At 42.3% G+C, this 16,342-nt stretch overlaps 1 protein-coding gene across 1 annotated transcript in view; it reads left to right on the forward strand.

Annotated features, from left to right (window-relative positions):
* Positions 1-16,342, forward strand: part of igsf11 (immunoglobulin superfamily member 11) — a 189,219-nt gene that overhangs the window by 109,109 nt on the left and 63,768 nt on the right. The window contains exon 2 of the mRNA XM_055644554.1: positions 10,273-10,436. Within this exon, the coding sequence (XP_055500529.1) occupies positions 10,273-10,436 (164 nt within the window). The remainder of the gene's footprint in view (positions 1-10,272; positions 10,437-16,342) is intronic.

Raw genomic sequence — 16,342 nt, forward strand, 5'->3', positions numbered from 1 at the left:
CAACTATTTGCATGACCCTTTATATATTTATTTTCATTCTTTCCCCAATTAAATACCGGCTCAACAAACATTGCTGGTAAGTAACGATGAGTCAAGGTTCAAGAGGGAGATTGAAAGTCTGATTGAATTAATAGTGCCAGAACCACAATCCTGTTCTCAAAGCTAGCATGACCAAGGAGCTGATTGTTGACTTCAGGTGGGGTAAGACAGGGATAAACGGACCTGTCTTCATAGATGGGATGGCGGTGGACAGAGTCAACAGGTTCCTGGGCATGTGTATCTCTGAAGATCTGCCCTGAGTCTAGCACATAATTACCATCATAAAGAAAGACCATCAGGGGCTTTACTTACCCACTTAGAAGATGGAGGAGACTTGGTATGTCAACGAATACTCGATCCATTTCTGCAGGTGTGTAGTAAAGAGCATGTTGACTGGTTGCATCGCAGCCTGCTCATAAACTTTGTAATGGGACGGAGAGTTAAAATGGTAAGCAGCCGGTTTGTCCTGTATCCACCTATCACTCGCTGGACTTTGTCCTGCCCCCACATCATTTTCAGCTTTCTCCTCTCTACTACAATCGGTGTGAAGACTGGTCCCGACCCGAAACATCTCCAGAGACGCTGAGTCACTCCAGCACTTTGTGTCTTTTTTTTAGTTTTCTGGCCACAGCCAAAGCATTTCTAATTGTTTTTGAATTTCACAAGATTTTTTGCTCTGCACTATAGGATCTCTCATTTTATTTTATACTTTATTATTTTTCCACCTGTAGTTTTAGCATTTTCTGAGATGACTGTATTCCACCCAAAATATATTCACAATTCTCTTCAATTGATTTCTCCATTGATTGTCTGTCTTGAGTACTATTCTGTTTTTTTGAGGCAACTTATTATCCCCTTAAATAGCAACACTGAGGATTTTGATATAATGACAGAATTTGAGAACTCCTAACCAGAATAAACTATGAGACAGCCCTCAGAAAACTGTGGCAATGACCTGTCACCACCTTTCCGCTATCCTGGTTACTCTCCTTCCATTCTTTCTCACCACGGGGATGAAGAAGGGTCTCGACCCGAAACATCACCCATTCCTTTTCTCCAGAGATGCTGCCTGTCCCGCTGAGCCACTCCAGCATTTTGTGTCTACCTTCGATTTAAACCAGCATATGCAGTTCTTTCCTACACATGTAATCATTCTCTGTTTGTTTCAAGATTACTTCACAGTGTGGTTTAGTTTCAATGGGTTAGGAAATTGATAACTCAAATAATCATGGAACAAGTAAAAAAACATCAAGCACATTCCTTCCATTTGCCAGACCATCACACAAACCGACCTCCCATCCATTGACTCCATTGACAGCTCACACTGCCTCATCAAGACCACCAACAAAATCACTGACTAGTCTCACCCCAGTCACTCCCACTTCTCTCCTCTTCCATCAGGCAAGAGGTTTTCAACAGTGAAAATGCACACCTCCAGATTCAGGGACAGTTTCTTCCCAGCTACCATCAGGCAACTGAACCATCCTATCAACAACAGGTGAGCGGTCCCGAGCTAGTATCTACCTCATTGGAGACCCTCGTACTATCTTAATCGGACTTTATCTTGCACTAAATGTTATTCCCTTTATAATTTATCTGTACACTGTGAACATGGTTGTCACCTATCCTCTCTAATTGTGATCGAGGACCCAGCTGCAGAGGGGAGAACTGAATCCTAGAACAAGAAGTTTGTGAATGAGTTAGGTTGGAACGATGATGTTGAAGGCAGAGCTATAGTCAATAATAATAGTCTGAGGTAGGCGCACTCTTCATCCACATGTTCCAGGGATGAGGGTAGGGCCAGGGCAATGGTGTCTACCGTGGACTTGTTTAGGCTGTAAGCTAATGGCAGTGACTGGGTGGCTTATGTGCGCCATTACCAGTGTCAAAACGCACTGGAGGATGGTGGTTGGCAATGCCACTGGAAGTAGTCATTAAGGCAGGCTACCTTGTGTGCAATATTCCTTCTCTTTTCTCCATCCCCTGATTCTCTGTGCCTGAACAAGCAATTACAGTTATGATTTAGTTTCGTTCAGAGATACTGTGTGGAAACTGGCCCTTCGGCCCATCGAGTCTGCGCGACCAGCAATCACCAATGCAATAGTTCTGAGATTACTCTTCGGACTGAAGAAGGGCCTCGACCCGAAACATCACCTATTCCTTTCCTCCAGTGATGCCGCCTGACCCGCTGTTACTCCAGCATTCTGTGTCTATCTTCGGTGTAAACCAGCATCTGCAGTTCCTTCCTACACAGCTCTGAGATTAGTTAATCTTGTTGATCCTATTTTTCTCTCTCCACCTCTCCCTCCCTCCCACCCTCCCTCCATCCTCTCCCGCTTAAACTGCTTTGTGCTCCAGGGCTTTCTGTTTTTGTTTTGGATAAATGAGGATTTAGACAGAGGATTATAGACTGGCATTATGAATGTATCTCTCAGTTTCCCAGAGAGGTGATGTCATTATGATGAGTTGGTTGCAGATTAGTGCTCGTGGTGCTGTCACAGACCGTAAGAGCAGAGGCTGGAGTCTCATTTATATAATTAAAACAGAAGGCAAAATATCATTTATTGAAATATTCAAGTGTTGAATTGACGGCACATTTATTTTTGGGGTTAGAAAGTATGATGAGAATGAATTGGCCTAGCATTAAGTTCAATTAAACAATTAAAAAAAAAAAACAGTGACAATTCTACAGTTTTTATTCAAGTGGGTAATTCATAGGTCCTTGTACTTTGGTTCAGTTCAAATGATTTCTTTGACTTTTCTGGAAAACTGGTTAACTGCACCGCTTTTGGAGAAACCTTGAATAACTAACTGTGGGCAACATTAGGATGTTCATGTTAAAATCAGAGTTTGTATTGGGGATAAATAAGTTACATCAATGTTAATGATATCCAACAAAGGTTTAGTTTAGTTTATTGTCATGTGTACCGAGGTAAAATGAAAAGCTTTTTGTTGCATGCTATCCAGTCAGTGGAAAGACTGTACATGATTACAATCGAGCGGTCCACAGTACACAGATAGAGGACAAAGGTACTTTATTAAGTATAAAGTTTATTAAAAATAATGTATAGAGCATGGTAAAGTCTGATTAAAGATAGTCTGAGGGTCTTTACTGAGGTAGATGGTAGCTCAGGACCACGCTCTAGTTGTTGATAGGATGGTTCAGTTGCCTGATGACAGCTGGGACGATACTGTCCCTGAATCTGGAGGCGTGCGTTTTCACTGTTGAAAACCTCTTGCGTGATGCGAAAAGAGATAGTGGGACTCATCCTTTGTTTATGTTGTTGGCCTTGCTGAGGCAGTGTGAAGTGTAGATGGAGACAAAGGAAGGGAGGTTGGTTTGTGTGCTGGTCTGGGCTGCCCCCATAATACTCTGCAATTTCTCGTGGTCTTAGGTGGAGTTGTTCCCAAACCTGATGTGATGCATTTCGATAAAATGCTTTCTACGACCAACGCATCTGTAGAAGTTGGTGAGAATTGCAGGGTACATGCCGGATTTTCATAGCCTTGTAAAGATGTCGGGGTGTTGGTGTGCTTTTTGGCAATTGGTTTCATATGGGTGGTCGAGGACAAGTTGCTGGTGACATTAATCCCCGGAACTTAAATTTCAAACATTACTACTTTGGCGCACCAATGCACGCCCGGGTACATGTACTCTAGAATTTACAACTGTTCCAAGACTAATCAGGCCCCAAAATGCATTTCTGAAAAAGCACAATGGAAGCCAGGGCTGTTTGGGAACGTGAATAGTTCAGTGCTGACCTTCCTCGTAAATTTTGAAAGAGTTTCTGTCCCTTAATGTGGCTTGTGAGAGGACTGCTAGATCCGAATCTTTCTCACCCACAATCTGCCGAGATATTGACAGATTGATGTACCCAATTAAGCAGGTTCATTAAGCTATCGTTTGCAGTGACAGCTTTTGGAGTCCTGGCCCGATCCTCTGAAGAAGACTCCAGTTTATTTCCTTCAGCCACATTTGGGAAAATTGAGCAATAGACTGGCATGTGTCCCAGGCCCTTTCCCATCCCTCCACCTGGCATTCCCTGGTCTGCTCACTATGGTGAGTATCTGATGTGCATCTCTTTGAAGAGTCCTTTTCTGCAGGGTCCGTTCCCAACATCACTCGGCAGCCGATTCTGGTACCATGTTGCAAAAAATATGTCTAAATGCTTCAATTTAAGTTAAAAGACTTTCTAACAGTGCGCCCAACAGGCCCAAAATGAAATGTCACAAGATCTGATATTTCTACAAGAGAAGCTTTAACTTGCTCTTTCAATGGTGCTTTTATTGTCATTGTGCAAAGTGCCAACACAGTCAACTTATTTTTTCCTTACAAACAAACCAGTAGATTATTGCCCCGATTAGCAAGTGTATAGAAATAGTCTACTGAGCTCGCATGCAAGAGGCGCCATGTTTTGGCACCATTTTCAAAGTCCATGCTCCAGTTCTTATGAGCGGTGCCCGTTCTAGGCCAACCCCAGGCTTTTGCAGGCCTCCAGCCACCACCTTCCTTGGACGTCACGTCCCTCTCTTCGCCTGTCCTCCTTTGTACCCCGGGGGTGGTTCGACCCTGGTTCCCTCTCCTCTCCCACCTGCCTCGCTCCTCGCCCGTGGTTGTCCCCGGCTCCCTCCTCCCGGTTTCTTGTCCTGGGTGAACGAGCAGGGGCCGGCTCTGCGGGCTCCCCCTTCCAGGCCGGGGATCCGCTGGGTCCAACTAGCAGATCCTGGGAGCCCTCAAACACGAAAGGCCTCTGAGTGTCTGAGTCCTCGTCTAGCATTCAACCCATAAAAAGTTCATTATGTCTACCCCACAGTGGACATTGGACTTTATCTAGAGTACGATACGTTACAATAAAACTTTATTTATCCCAAGAGGAGGGAAGAGACAGCAGCCCTAAGATTTTTGCCTCCATCACAGTGAGGAGGTGCTTGGTGGACTCACTGTGGTGGATGTTAATTTGTGTTTACTGTCTGTTCTGTTGTTTATTATTGTATGTATGGCTGCAGGTAACGACATTTCGTTCAGACCGTAAGGTCCGAATGACAAATAAAGGATCTAGTTCTAATTCTAATCTGCCTACAGACAGGAAGTGTCACAGCTGTCGTCCTGGTGCCATCGCAACAACCTGGAGCTCAATGCTCTTAAGACAGTGGAATTGATAGTAGACTTTAGAAGAGCTCCCCCTCCCCTCACCCCACTCAGCATCAACAACACCATAGTCACATCTGTGGAGTCATTGAAGTTCCTGGGAACAATCATCTCCAAGGACCTTAAGTGGGGGGCTACCATCGATTCCACAGTCAAAAAGGCACAACAGAGAATGTACTTTCTGTGGCAGCTGAGGAAGCACAAATGATGGTCCAATTTTATACGGCCATTGTAGAGTCTGTCCTCACCTTCTCCATCATTGTCTGGTTTGGCTCAGCCACCAAGCACGACACCCGAAGGCTGCAGTGAATCGTCCGATCAGCTGAGAAGGTTATTGGCTGCAACCTTCCCTCCATTGACGAACTGTACACTGCAAAGGCCAGGAAGCGAGCGGGTAAGATCATCTCTGACCCCTCTCACCCTGGCCACAAACTCTTTGAATCACTTCCCTCTGGAAGGCGACTCCGGACTGTCAAAGCTGCCACAGCCAGACATAAAAACAGCTTCTTTTTTTTCCACGAGTAGTAGCTCTACTCAATAACCAAATATCGGTAGCCTCTGGTATTTTATTTAATTCACACGTTGAATCAATAATATTTTATTATTAATGTTTAATGTTTTATGTATCATTCCTAACTGTCACTGAATGTCATGTTGTCACTTGCGGGCGGAATTTTCTGTCCCATTGGATGTTGCTCCGGTTGCTACTCGTTCACTTTTCACTTAGTTTTTTCCCTGCATCACGGCAGTGATAGATTTTCCTGTGAACTTGGTGGGTTCATAGGACACAGGCACTTGAAACATTAGCTCCAGATACAGAACTACCTCAGTTCCTAACCCCTGATGTTCCAGATCTTGACCCCCATCTCACTGTGTGGACCCTGGCCTCGCCGCCCTCTGGACCCCTCCTGGCTCACATGGACCACTGAGTGAGCAAGAGGCCGAGCATTGCGATTTCCAAGCATTGAGATGTTGAATTATTGGACAGAAATTGAGGAACTCGGAGGGTCAAGCTGCATCTGCAGAGGCAGAAGACTAGTCGAAGTTTTGGATCCTGACACAGGGTGTTGACCAGAAACATCAACCATGCTGCTGCCTCCATACATGCTGCCTGACTGGTGTGTTCCTCCAGCAGTTTGTTTCTTTGCTCCAGATTACAGCGTCTATAGTCTCTTGTATCTTTGTTTTATTGTGGTGGATGTTAATTTGTGTTTACTGTCTGTTCTGTTGTTTATTATTGTATGTATGGCTGCAGGTAACGACATTTCGTTCAGACCGTAACTGTCACTGAATGTCATGTTGTCACTTGCGTGCGGAGCACCAAGGCAAATTCCTTGTGTGTGAATACTTGGCCAATAAACTTATTCATTCATTCGACAAAGCTTTCAGTGCTTCGGCATATGTGACGATAATAAAGGTGAACCCAGAATTGAGGAATGTTTGTTATAATTTATTGAAAGTCCTGCCTTCCTGATTATGTAACTACTTGTGTTATTATTCCGAATGATAATATATGTTCTAAATGAAAGCAGACGATGTATTCCAGCATTTGATTCTGTAAGATATAAAATGAGAAAACAATGCTGCTTTACTTGATCCACCTGATCATTTGCACTGTTTGTAGAGTTTGAATTCGGTTCCATTTGTAGTTATTTTAGTGTTTCCACTTTGAAGGAAATTACCTGAAATTCATGAAATTCTGACTGTCTTCGAGTAAATTTAGAGAAATGAAATAAATTTCAGGAAATTTCCTGGTCCGGTAAGCCTTCCCCAACTGCGCACGTGCGACTGCCGTCCACAACTGCGCGCACGCGGAATCCGGGCCCACTGCGCACCCTCGGGGAGACGCCAAAGGGTCGAATCAGGCCCGCGGGATGATTTGCGGAGAAAAAGTATGCACCTGTATATTTACGACCATTTGGGGGAGGCCCGTCAGCTGCGTCACAATTGAAAATGGCGGCGGTGACGCGGTAGGGCATGCGCAGTTGGTCCGGTATCTGCGTGTGCGCAGTTGGGGAAGGCTACCCCGGCCGGGAAATACCATAAAATTACAGTTAATTTGTAATTCTATTTCAGGAAATAAAAATGTTGAGGTGTGGAAGCACTGAGTTATTTTCCCTGTTATATGTTGCTTTTAGCGGGGTTTTGGGCGATATTTGATTTTGGGTGTTTTTTTTTCCTCTCTCTCCACATTAATACAGCATGACTCTCTGGTCATGTCCCACAGCACAAAGATGCATAATCACTGCCTGACCTCCATTAACCCATTTGGCGTGGTCTCACCCTGTCATAAACATTCACTTTTTTCTATCAATCTCTCTTCCCCCCCCCACCCCGCTCTATCTTCTGCCCAAGTTCAAATTATCTCTCTTTCCAAAGTTTGACAAAGACTCTGAAAGAGACTTTGCTTCTCTGTGTGCATAAGCTGCATGACCTGCTGAGTATTTACAGACTTTTCTGTTTCTATTTCAGATTTACAGTAAATGCAGATTTTAGACTTTAGAAATACAGCCCTATGGCCCACTGAGTCCACGCTGAACATCGATCTCCCTGTACACTAACACAATCCTACACACTAAGGACCATTCACAATTATTTTTTTTACCGAAGCCAATTAACCTACAAACAAGATGTTTTTGATTTTCCTTTTCCTTTTCATTTACATTTTTTTTGTGGTTGTCAGCATTTACCTCTTTCCTAGTTTGGGATATTGGCACTTTAACCTGGCAGCATTCAAACAGGCTATGTACATGCACCATGTTAGTGGAGATACCTAAAAATAGTTATTAAAAAAATCAGATTACAGCAGATTGTCTCTATAGCAACAGAAAACACCTGATCACCTCCCTCCAGTCATGTTCTGCAGTGACAAAGGACACATACCCCTGGCAGCTGGGGCCATCTTAATCTGCTTATAGCAAAACAGAATTAATCACTCTAAAATGGCATAAGCAATAAAGTACAGTCATTTCATAGCTGAGGTAATGTGCTGCAGCATTTTGCTGTATCACTTCATGTACTTTACATTGGGAATTAATGCTATCACTGTAATACCATATCTAACATCTGTACTTATAATACAAGTTAGCAAGGAAATCTGATTCCGGTTTGGTTTGTTATTCATCAAATTCTGTGCATACATGTTTATGTAAGTATGGAAGAAAGAGTTTGTTTTTTACCAAGCAGCATGCTTTTTATTGAAATGATCTAAAAACAAACTAATTCCTAAATATTTTGGAAAGATTACAATTCATGGTGCAGCAGTTTTATTTTCTTATCTCCTCAGTGCAGCAGGGAATATTTAATAACTTTTAAGTGCAGACAGAGCTTAATTAGTGAAATAAGCCTTAGCTTAACACTGATGGATGAGCCTCAGTGAAAAATTGCTGCTTGTGACCAGCATCAGAGAACTTGGTTTGAGGAACTGTATCCAGCCTGAGTTCTTTCGGAGAAAATTGGAAGGAATGGAGGGTGAAAAATAAACGGGCAGCTCAGTGGCACAGCGATAGAGTTGCTGCCTTACAGCGCCAGAGGCCCGTAAGGCAGCAACCCAGATCCTGACTACGGGTGCTGCCTATGCAGAGTTTTTGCATTCTCCCAGTGACCACGTGGGTTTTCTCCTGGTGCTCCGGTTTCCTCCCACACTCCAAAGACGTACAGGTTTGTAGATTAATTGGCTTTGGTAAAAATTGTAAATTATCTCTAGTGTGCAGGATAGTGCTAGTGTACAGGGTGATCGTAGGTCGGTGCGGACCCGGTCCGAAGGGCCTGTTTCGGTGCTGTATCTCCAAGGTTTAAAGTCTAAGGCAAATAAATAAATTGAACCCAAAGAGAGAAACATTTATCTTTCAAGATCTGCTGAATTAAATACCTATTTTGTATCACCGAAGAACATCAGAAGCACTGCTTTTCCAGCAGATTCACTTTATTTGATTTCTAAGCATGTGTAAGGTAACTCTGAAAAATCCCTTGGCAGCTCGTCATTCAATACAAGCTATCTTTAAGCATCAATCTACAAATCCTAAGTAAATGAACTTTGGGGAAGTACACAGCAGCCTATACACATGGACATGTCATCAGCATTTAAGGATTACCAAGCACACTTTTATCCCTATTATTGTCAGCAATAGTTATATACTTTTTTTCAATTCCTTTTATATCTAGGTGGAGTGGTTTGGCGAAATACATTAATTGTTACGACGAGAATATTAAAATGGAATTAGCTTTCTCATGAAGGAGAAAATTGTTGGCAGATAAAATGCAAAATGCAGTGTCTTGCAATTTATGAAATTTAAATTTTACCTTATTACAAAAAATAATACCTTTAGCTAAAAGCAGCTTCCAATTGGGATGAAGTAATAAAGTTGCAAGAAAGTTTGCTGGAAAAGCAGCGTTTAGTTTTAGTTTAGAGATACAGCACAGAAACGGGTCCTTCAGCCCACTGAGTCCGCACCGACCAGCGATCCTCGTACACTGACACTATCCTACACATTAGGGACAATTTACAATTTTTACTGAGGCCAATTAACCTACAAATATGTACGTTTTTGGAGTGTGGGAGAAACTGGAACACCCGGGGAAAAACCCACACGGTTACGAGGTGAACGTACAAACTACATACAAACAGCTCCCATAGTCAGGATCGAACCCAGGTACCTGGTGCTGTAAGGCAACAGCTCTACTGCTGTGCCACCATGCTGCCCAGTGGCTTTGATGTTTTTCAGAGACCGAATAGGGATATAATTTTGGAGATCCCGAAAGATAAATAGTATTCTCTTAAGGTTGCATCTGCATTTATTTGAAATGGACTTCGCCATTGGACAAACTCCATACAGACAGCTTTGTCTTGTGTGGTGATATGTGTTTTATTTGATCGCTCAATTTTTACTACCGAGTTGAAATTCACAATGTCAAAGTTCATCATTTGATTTTGTTCGTTACATAGGTTTATAATACATTTCTAATATATCTTGTATTCTGTGAACAGTTCATCACTAGTTCATATGAAAACAAAGTATTTAAACGTGATTAATAGTATGAGATGGTTGTACTGCATTGGTGTAATATTAACTTTTTCTTGGCAGGTTGGGTGGAGTTGTTAGAAGTTACTGTGGGTAGTGCAAGTGTAACGGTTGCCAGAGGTCAAACAGCTGTACTAACATGTACCTTCACAACAAGTGCGGCGTTGAATCAACTGAACATCATCTGGACTGTGATACCTCTCTCCAACACCAATCAGCCAGAACAGGTTGGTTTCTTAAAAATAAATATTCAATTTATAAACTGATATATTTGCACATGCCTGCATTCTTTAAAATCAGTTTAAGTCCACCTGTGATAGGCACAGTGGTGAAAAAGGATGGGCGACATTTTGGGTCAGGACCTTTCTTCAGTTCTGATCTGAAATGTCACCCATGCTTTTTCTCCAGAGATGCTGCCTGACCCACTAAGTTACTCCAGCACTTTTTTGTCTATCTTTGGTATAAACCAGCATCTGCGGTGCCTTTCTACATATTATGCCGATGTGTGTAGTACATCCTTGAGGCTGGGGAGGTTATTGGTAGAAGCAGTATCTAGGAACTGCCTTAATGGCAACTGCTATAGACTGGGATAGCCTGTCTCATTTGACCAGAGCAAATCCTCTGTTGAGCCTCATAACATGTAGTGTTGTTATCACTTGGAAAAGGCGCACGAGGTCCTTCACAAAATGGCAGCAACTCGCGTGAGCTTCAGGATATTCAGTGAGCTTTACTGTTACATTCCTTGAAAACAAAATGTATTGAGCTCTTTGCTTCCCCACCAGCCGTCCGTCGGGTCATTTGTTGCTGACTGTGATTTGTCTGGCCCTCTCTTATCTCCCAGTTATTTTTCCCCCGTTCCTCCTTGCTAACTGTCTGAAGAAGTATCCTGACCTGAAACGTCATGTTCTCCAGAGTTGCTGCCTGACCTGCTGAGTTACTCCAGCATTTTGTGTGTATCTTTTTTTCAGTTGTGCAATGCTGAATGAGTAGTGCTGTGTGTTGGGAGTTCCAAGTAAATGATCCTTAAGTACGTTGTGAGATTCAAGAGCAGAGTAAAATTTAGAAATCCAAGGAAAATGGATGGAGGATGAAAGATTATACTTGACTGGAAGCTCAAGGTCACATTTACAAACTGTATTTGGTCTTGTTATTGATACTGGTTTATTATTGTCAAGTGTACCAAGATACAGTGGGCTATCCAGTCAAATCATACCATATTATATACGACACCAATCAAGCCATACACAAGTGCAACAGGTAGAGCAAAGAAAAAAATTACCAGAGTGCGAAAGCATAGTATTATAGCATTGCAACGTTACAGTTACAGAGATAAGTGCGGCATCTGCAACGAGGTAGGTTGGAAGGTCGGGAATACACCTGGATCCAAGTAAGCGGGAAGGAAGAGGAGTTGCCTCAGGGAGGACATATCTACAGTGCTGAGCGTGGATATTCTTGGGGGATTGTCCAGCAAGGCAAAATGGGCATAACTTAGAAAGAGGATCGCACTTAGGCCTCCTAACCGTCAGCATGAACTAGAAGAGCAGATGTGTAGGGAGATTGTAGAGACCTGTAAAAAAATGCCCTTCTTTACGAAGGAAGTCACTAAGTTGAAACAGGTACTAAAAAGATGCATTGGGATGTTACCTGGACAGGCAGCTTGAGTTATAGGGAGAGGTTGGATAGGCTGGGTCCTTTTACTTTGGAGCGTAGGAGGCTGAGGGTCACGTTAATGAGATGTAAATGGGGCATGGATAAGGAGAATGCACATGGTCTTTTATGCAGGTTAGAGACAGTTGGAGGGCATAGGCTTAATGATAGTGGAGAGAGACCTTGAGGGCAACATTTTCACTCATGAGGTAGGCCGTATCTAGAATCAGCTACCAGAGGAACCTTTTGAAGTGGGTGTAATTACGACTTTGAAAAGGCTTTTGGACAGATATATGAAAAGGAATGGTTTGGAGGACAACCGGCCAAATGCAGGCAAATGGGGACTATCCAGGATGCCAACTTGGGCAAGGTTGATCGAAGAGCTTGCTGTTTGTGGTCTATAGCTCTATGATTCTATTTATGTAGCTTGCATTTACATAATATTCACTCGACCTTCAAACATTCCCAAGGATTTTACTGCCAATGGAGAAATTTGAAGCTTATTCATGATTGAAGCGTGGAACATTGTCATTTAGGTTGTTTCTCTTCATTGATCCTGGCTCTGCCTCATTTAGAATTTCAATTTATCTGTTGCACTTGAACAGGTAAGATTTTGGCTTGTGCTTTGGCTGACACTTGCTTGCAAATTTTCTTTATTCAGATTTATTCCTATAGAACACAACATTCATTGTACTTTTTATCAAATGACCAAAAGTGCAGGTACTGGACTGGGAATTGCTTGTCACCACCATTCAACATCAATGTCATCTACATTGCTGAATATTAATATACACAAGGCACTAGGAACGAGCAATGCATTCTACCATTCTGTTGTTCTTCAATCCCCCAGAAATTGCGATGTAAATTCAAACTCCATGATGAAGCTCCATAGGATTTTGGTTAGGTTGCATTTAAAGTACCGTATGTCGTTCGAGTTCCCCCATTACAGGAAAGATGTCGAGATTTTGCCAAAGGTGCAGATGATGTTTACTAAAACGTTGCCTGGATTAGCGGGATTCGGATACATGGAGAGGTTGGATAGACTTGCATTTTTTTTTTCTCTCGGGAACATCAGAAGTTGAGGGGTGACGATGGAAGTATATAACATTCTGAGAGGCATTAACAGGGAAGACAGTGAGAATCTTTTTTTGCGGGGTGGAAATGTCCAATACTAGAAGGCATGCTTATGAGGTGAGAGGGGGAAGCTTTAATGGAGAGGTGCAGGGCATGTTCTTTTACACAGAGTAGTGGGGGGCTGGAACGCATTGCCGGGGTAGGCAGATACGATGGTGGCATTTAAGAGGCTTTTAGTTAGGCATGTGGAAGTGAAGGGAATAGAGGGATATCGATGATGCAGAGGCAGATGAGATCAGTTTAACCAGGCATCATGTTTGGCACAAATATTGTGGGCTGAAGGGCTCATTCCTGTGCTATACTGTTTTATATAATATGAACAGCACGTCATATTCACCTTGCGCAGCTCACAACCCAACAGTATGAACATTGAATTTTTTTCAATTTTAGGTTACTCGTACAAATCCTGTGCTGAACCTGGACTCTCACCTATTTCCCTTCTCCCCCTCCCCTTTTCCCTCCATTACTTCCTCTGGCTTCACTATTCGCAACTCTTCAATCTTTTCTCTTACACCTTTGGTTTTAATCTCTGGCCTTTGTTCCAGCCGTCTGTCTATCAACCCACCCCCTCGTCTGTATCACGCTCTGTTCTGCCTCTCCTCTCTCAGTTCGCTTCCACCTCTCCCGCTCCTCCACACAGTCAGTCTGAAGAAGGGTCCTGCCCAGAAACGCCACCTAACCACGTTCTCCAGAGATGCTGCTTGACTGGCTGAATTATCACAGCATTCAAAGGATTGAGAACGTTTCAGATATCCACTAGGGTTGATAAAAGAATCTGATAAAGAAGGACAAAGTATAATATGATTCGATGCTGCCTGACGTGCTGAGTTACTCCAACACTTTGTATCCTAACTTGCTATGTTTGTTTGGACCATGCTACCTTGTGATGGACAAGTTGTATCTTGCTTGTCTGATCTCTGTTTATGGTTCTGTGTGTTCTGCAAACACGTTCCAAGTCTTATCCAGCATTTCCCAGGCGAACACAATCTGATTCTAAAGTACTTTTCTCTCCTGAGAAACCATTATTTCTTTGGGCTCCTTTCAACCTTGAAAATATCTGGCCTGCCCATTCCATGTTTAATTACGTGATCCAAATCTCAGTTTAAAGAATGCTCTTGCAGATCCTTCAGCCATCACAGCTTTGTGTACCTGGCCATTACATTAAATGGCACTGGGTGAGTTTAGTGAGGAAGATCAGCATTATTTTAATTACAATTTAGAAGTTTCAATGGCATCCTGATTAGAAAACGGGTAAGAATGTCCTCCATAATCCTATCTGTCTGTTTGGGAAGACATATTACCAGCATATTCTCTAGTGTAGTTTATTTTGAGTCTTTGTTATTTTGTATTCCCTTGGATTTAGAAATTGCTTGCATCTTTAATTTGAGCTTACTTTAGAGATACCGTGTGGAAACAGGCCCTTCGGCCCACTGAGTCCACGCAGACCAGCGATCCCCGTACTCTAGACTATCCTTCACACTAGAGACAATTTGCAAACTTTACCGAAGCCAATTAACCTCCAAATCTGCACTTCTTGGGAGGAAACCAGACCACAACGGCAGCAACTCTACCGCTGTGCAATCCACAATAAGATTGAATTAATCTTCAGTAAACAACTTGGACTGTTGTGTATTGTCCACGTGTCCTTTCTCTTACACCATTAGCATTGTCTTTTACTGTTCAGTGAGCTCCTTCCCCCCTTTCCCCTGCATGATCTGTCATAGGCATATTTATTTTTATTTTGCCTTAAAAACCTTTAGAAATTTACCTTAACTACTACAGTTGCAGATAAAGTGGTTGCGCACAAATTTAACATGTCTAATCCAATTCAACTTTAATGTCATCGCACAAATACAAGTATGAGTATGAATCAGATTGATGATTGACTGGAATTTATTTTGTTGTTCCACTTTCTCCCTTTTTTGTTGCAGAGATTCATTTATTAGTACAGAGCAGTTGAACCTTCCTCAAGTGTTAGCATGGGCAGTGAATTCAGTTTAAGTTAGCAATACAGCATGGAAACAGGACCTTCAGCCCACCGAGTCCCTGCCGACCGGTGTCTCTGTACTGTACACTGACAATGACAATAAATTGAATCATTTCATTTTTTTTTTTTTTATCACCCATAAAATATCGTACACCCTAGGGACAGTTTACAGAAGCCAATTAACCTCCAAACCTGCACGTCTTTGGAATGATGGAGGAAACCAGAGCACCCGGAGAAAACCCACGTGGTTACAGGGAGAACATGCAAACTCCATACAGACAGAACCCATAATCAGGATCAAACCCGGGTCTCAGGCATTGTAAGGCAGCCACTCTGCCACCCTTTAGTGCTGTTTAATTTCCCTAAATAATGGCAGCATCTATCTAATTCCATTTTATTCCTCGTGACTGGCATTCAAATTAACTTAATTTCTGAAGCTGTCCATGACACTTGTGTGAACTGCGAGTTTCTATAGACTGCTACTGTTTTCAGCATTTAACCGATTAGAAATGTTCTTCTTTCTGCTTCTTGTCTAATGTCTATGATTTTAATGTTGGTAAGTACAAAGTCAATTTACCATAGTTCTGCCTATACAGTTACTTCACTGATCTAACTTTCAGTTCCTCCCTCCCTCCCTCTCTCATTTTTTAAATTATTACTTTACATTACTGGCTTTTATGGCCCTGGATATGAGCATCACCTTTGCTGATAAATGTGGATAAATAGCCGAGATCCCAGAACACTTCCCTGCAGCACACTATCAGTCACGGCCAACAATTATTCCACCTCTATCTCTTGCTGCTTTGCTCATTTCATAAGATCGATAATTTGCCTTCAATTCCATGAGCTTCAGTTTTAGTTTATGGACTCTTATAAAGGCCTTTATCACATGCCTTCTGGAAGTTCATATAATATCCATAATCATTCTCTTTCCCACCTCTTTAATCACTCTTTTGGAGAAATCCTGAATAAGTCATACGGTCTAGCCTGATAAATTCTTTTGTTCAAACGCAACAAATTTTCATCTATCCTAAACTTCATTTTAATATTTAGTAACTCCCCGACAAGAGATTTCAAACAAAGTGATCTATGATTCTTATTGCCACCGGTTGCATTTCTTGAATGGCAAAATGACATATTTTAAAGAAATAAATTCAGAATGTTCAAAGAAAATTAGTAACGTACAGTCTCAATTTTCCAGTTGCCCAAATAGCACCTGACCACCATGTTTTGTTGGTTTTTTTTGCATTATTTTAGTTTAGTTTAGAGATACATCATGGAAACAGACCCTTTGGCCCACTAAGTCCACGCCGACCATCTATTGACTTTTGGTGTGTGGGAGGAAACTGAACCACCCCAAGGAAA

This window comes from Leucoraja erinacea, chromosome 13 (assembly GCF_028641065.1).
Source record: "Leucoraja erinacea ecotype New England chromosome 13, Leri_hhj_1, whole genome shotgun sequence".
In the NCBI taxonomy this organism is placed as follows: domain Eukaryota; kingdom Metazoa; phylum Chordata; class Chondrichthyes; order Rajiformes; family Rajidae; genus Leucoraja; species Leucoraja erinaceus.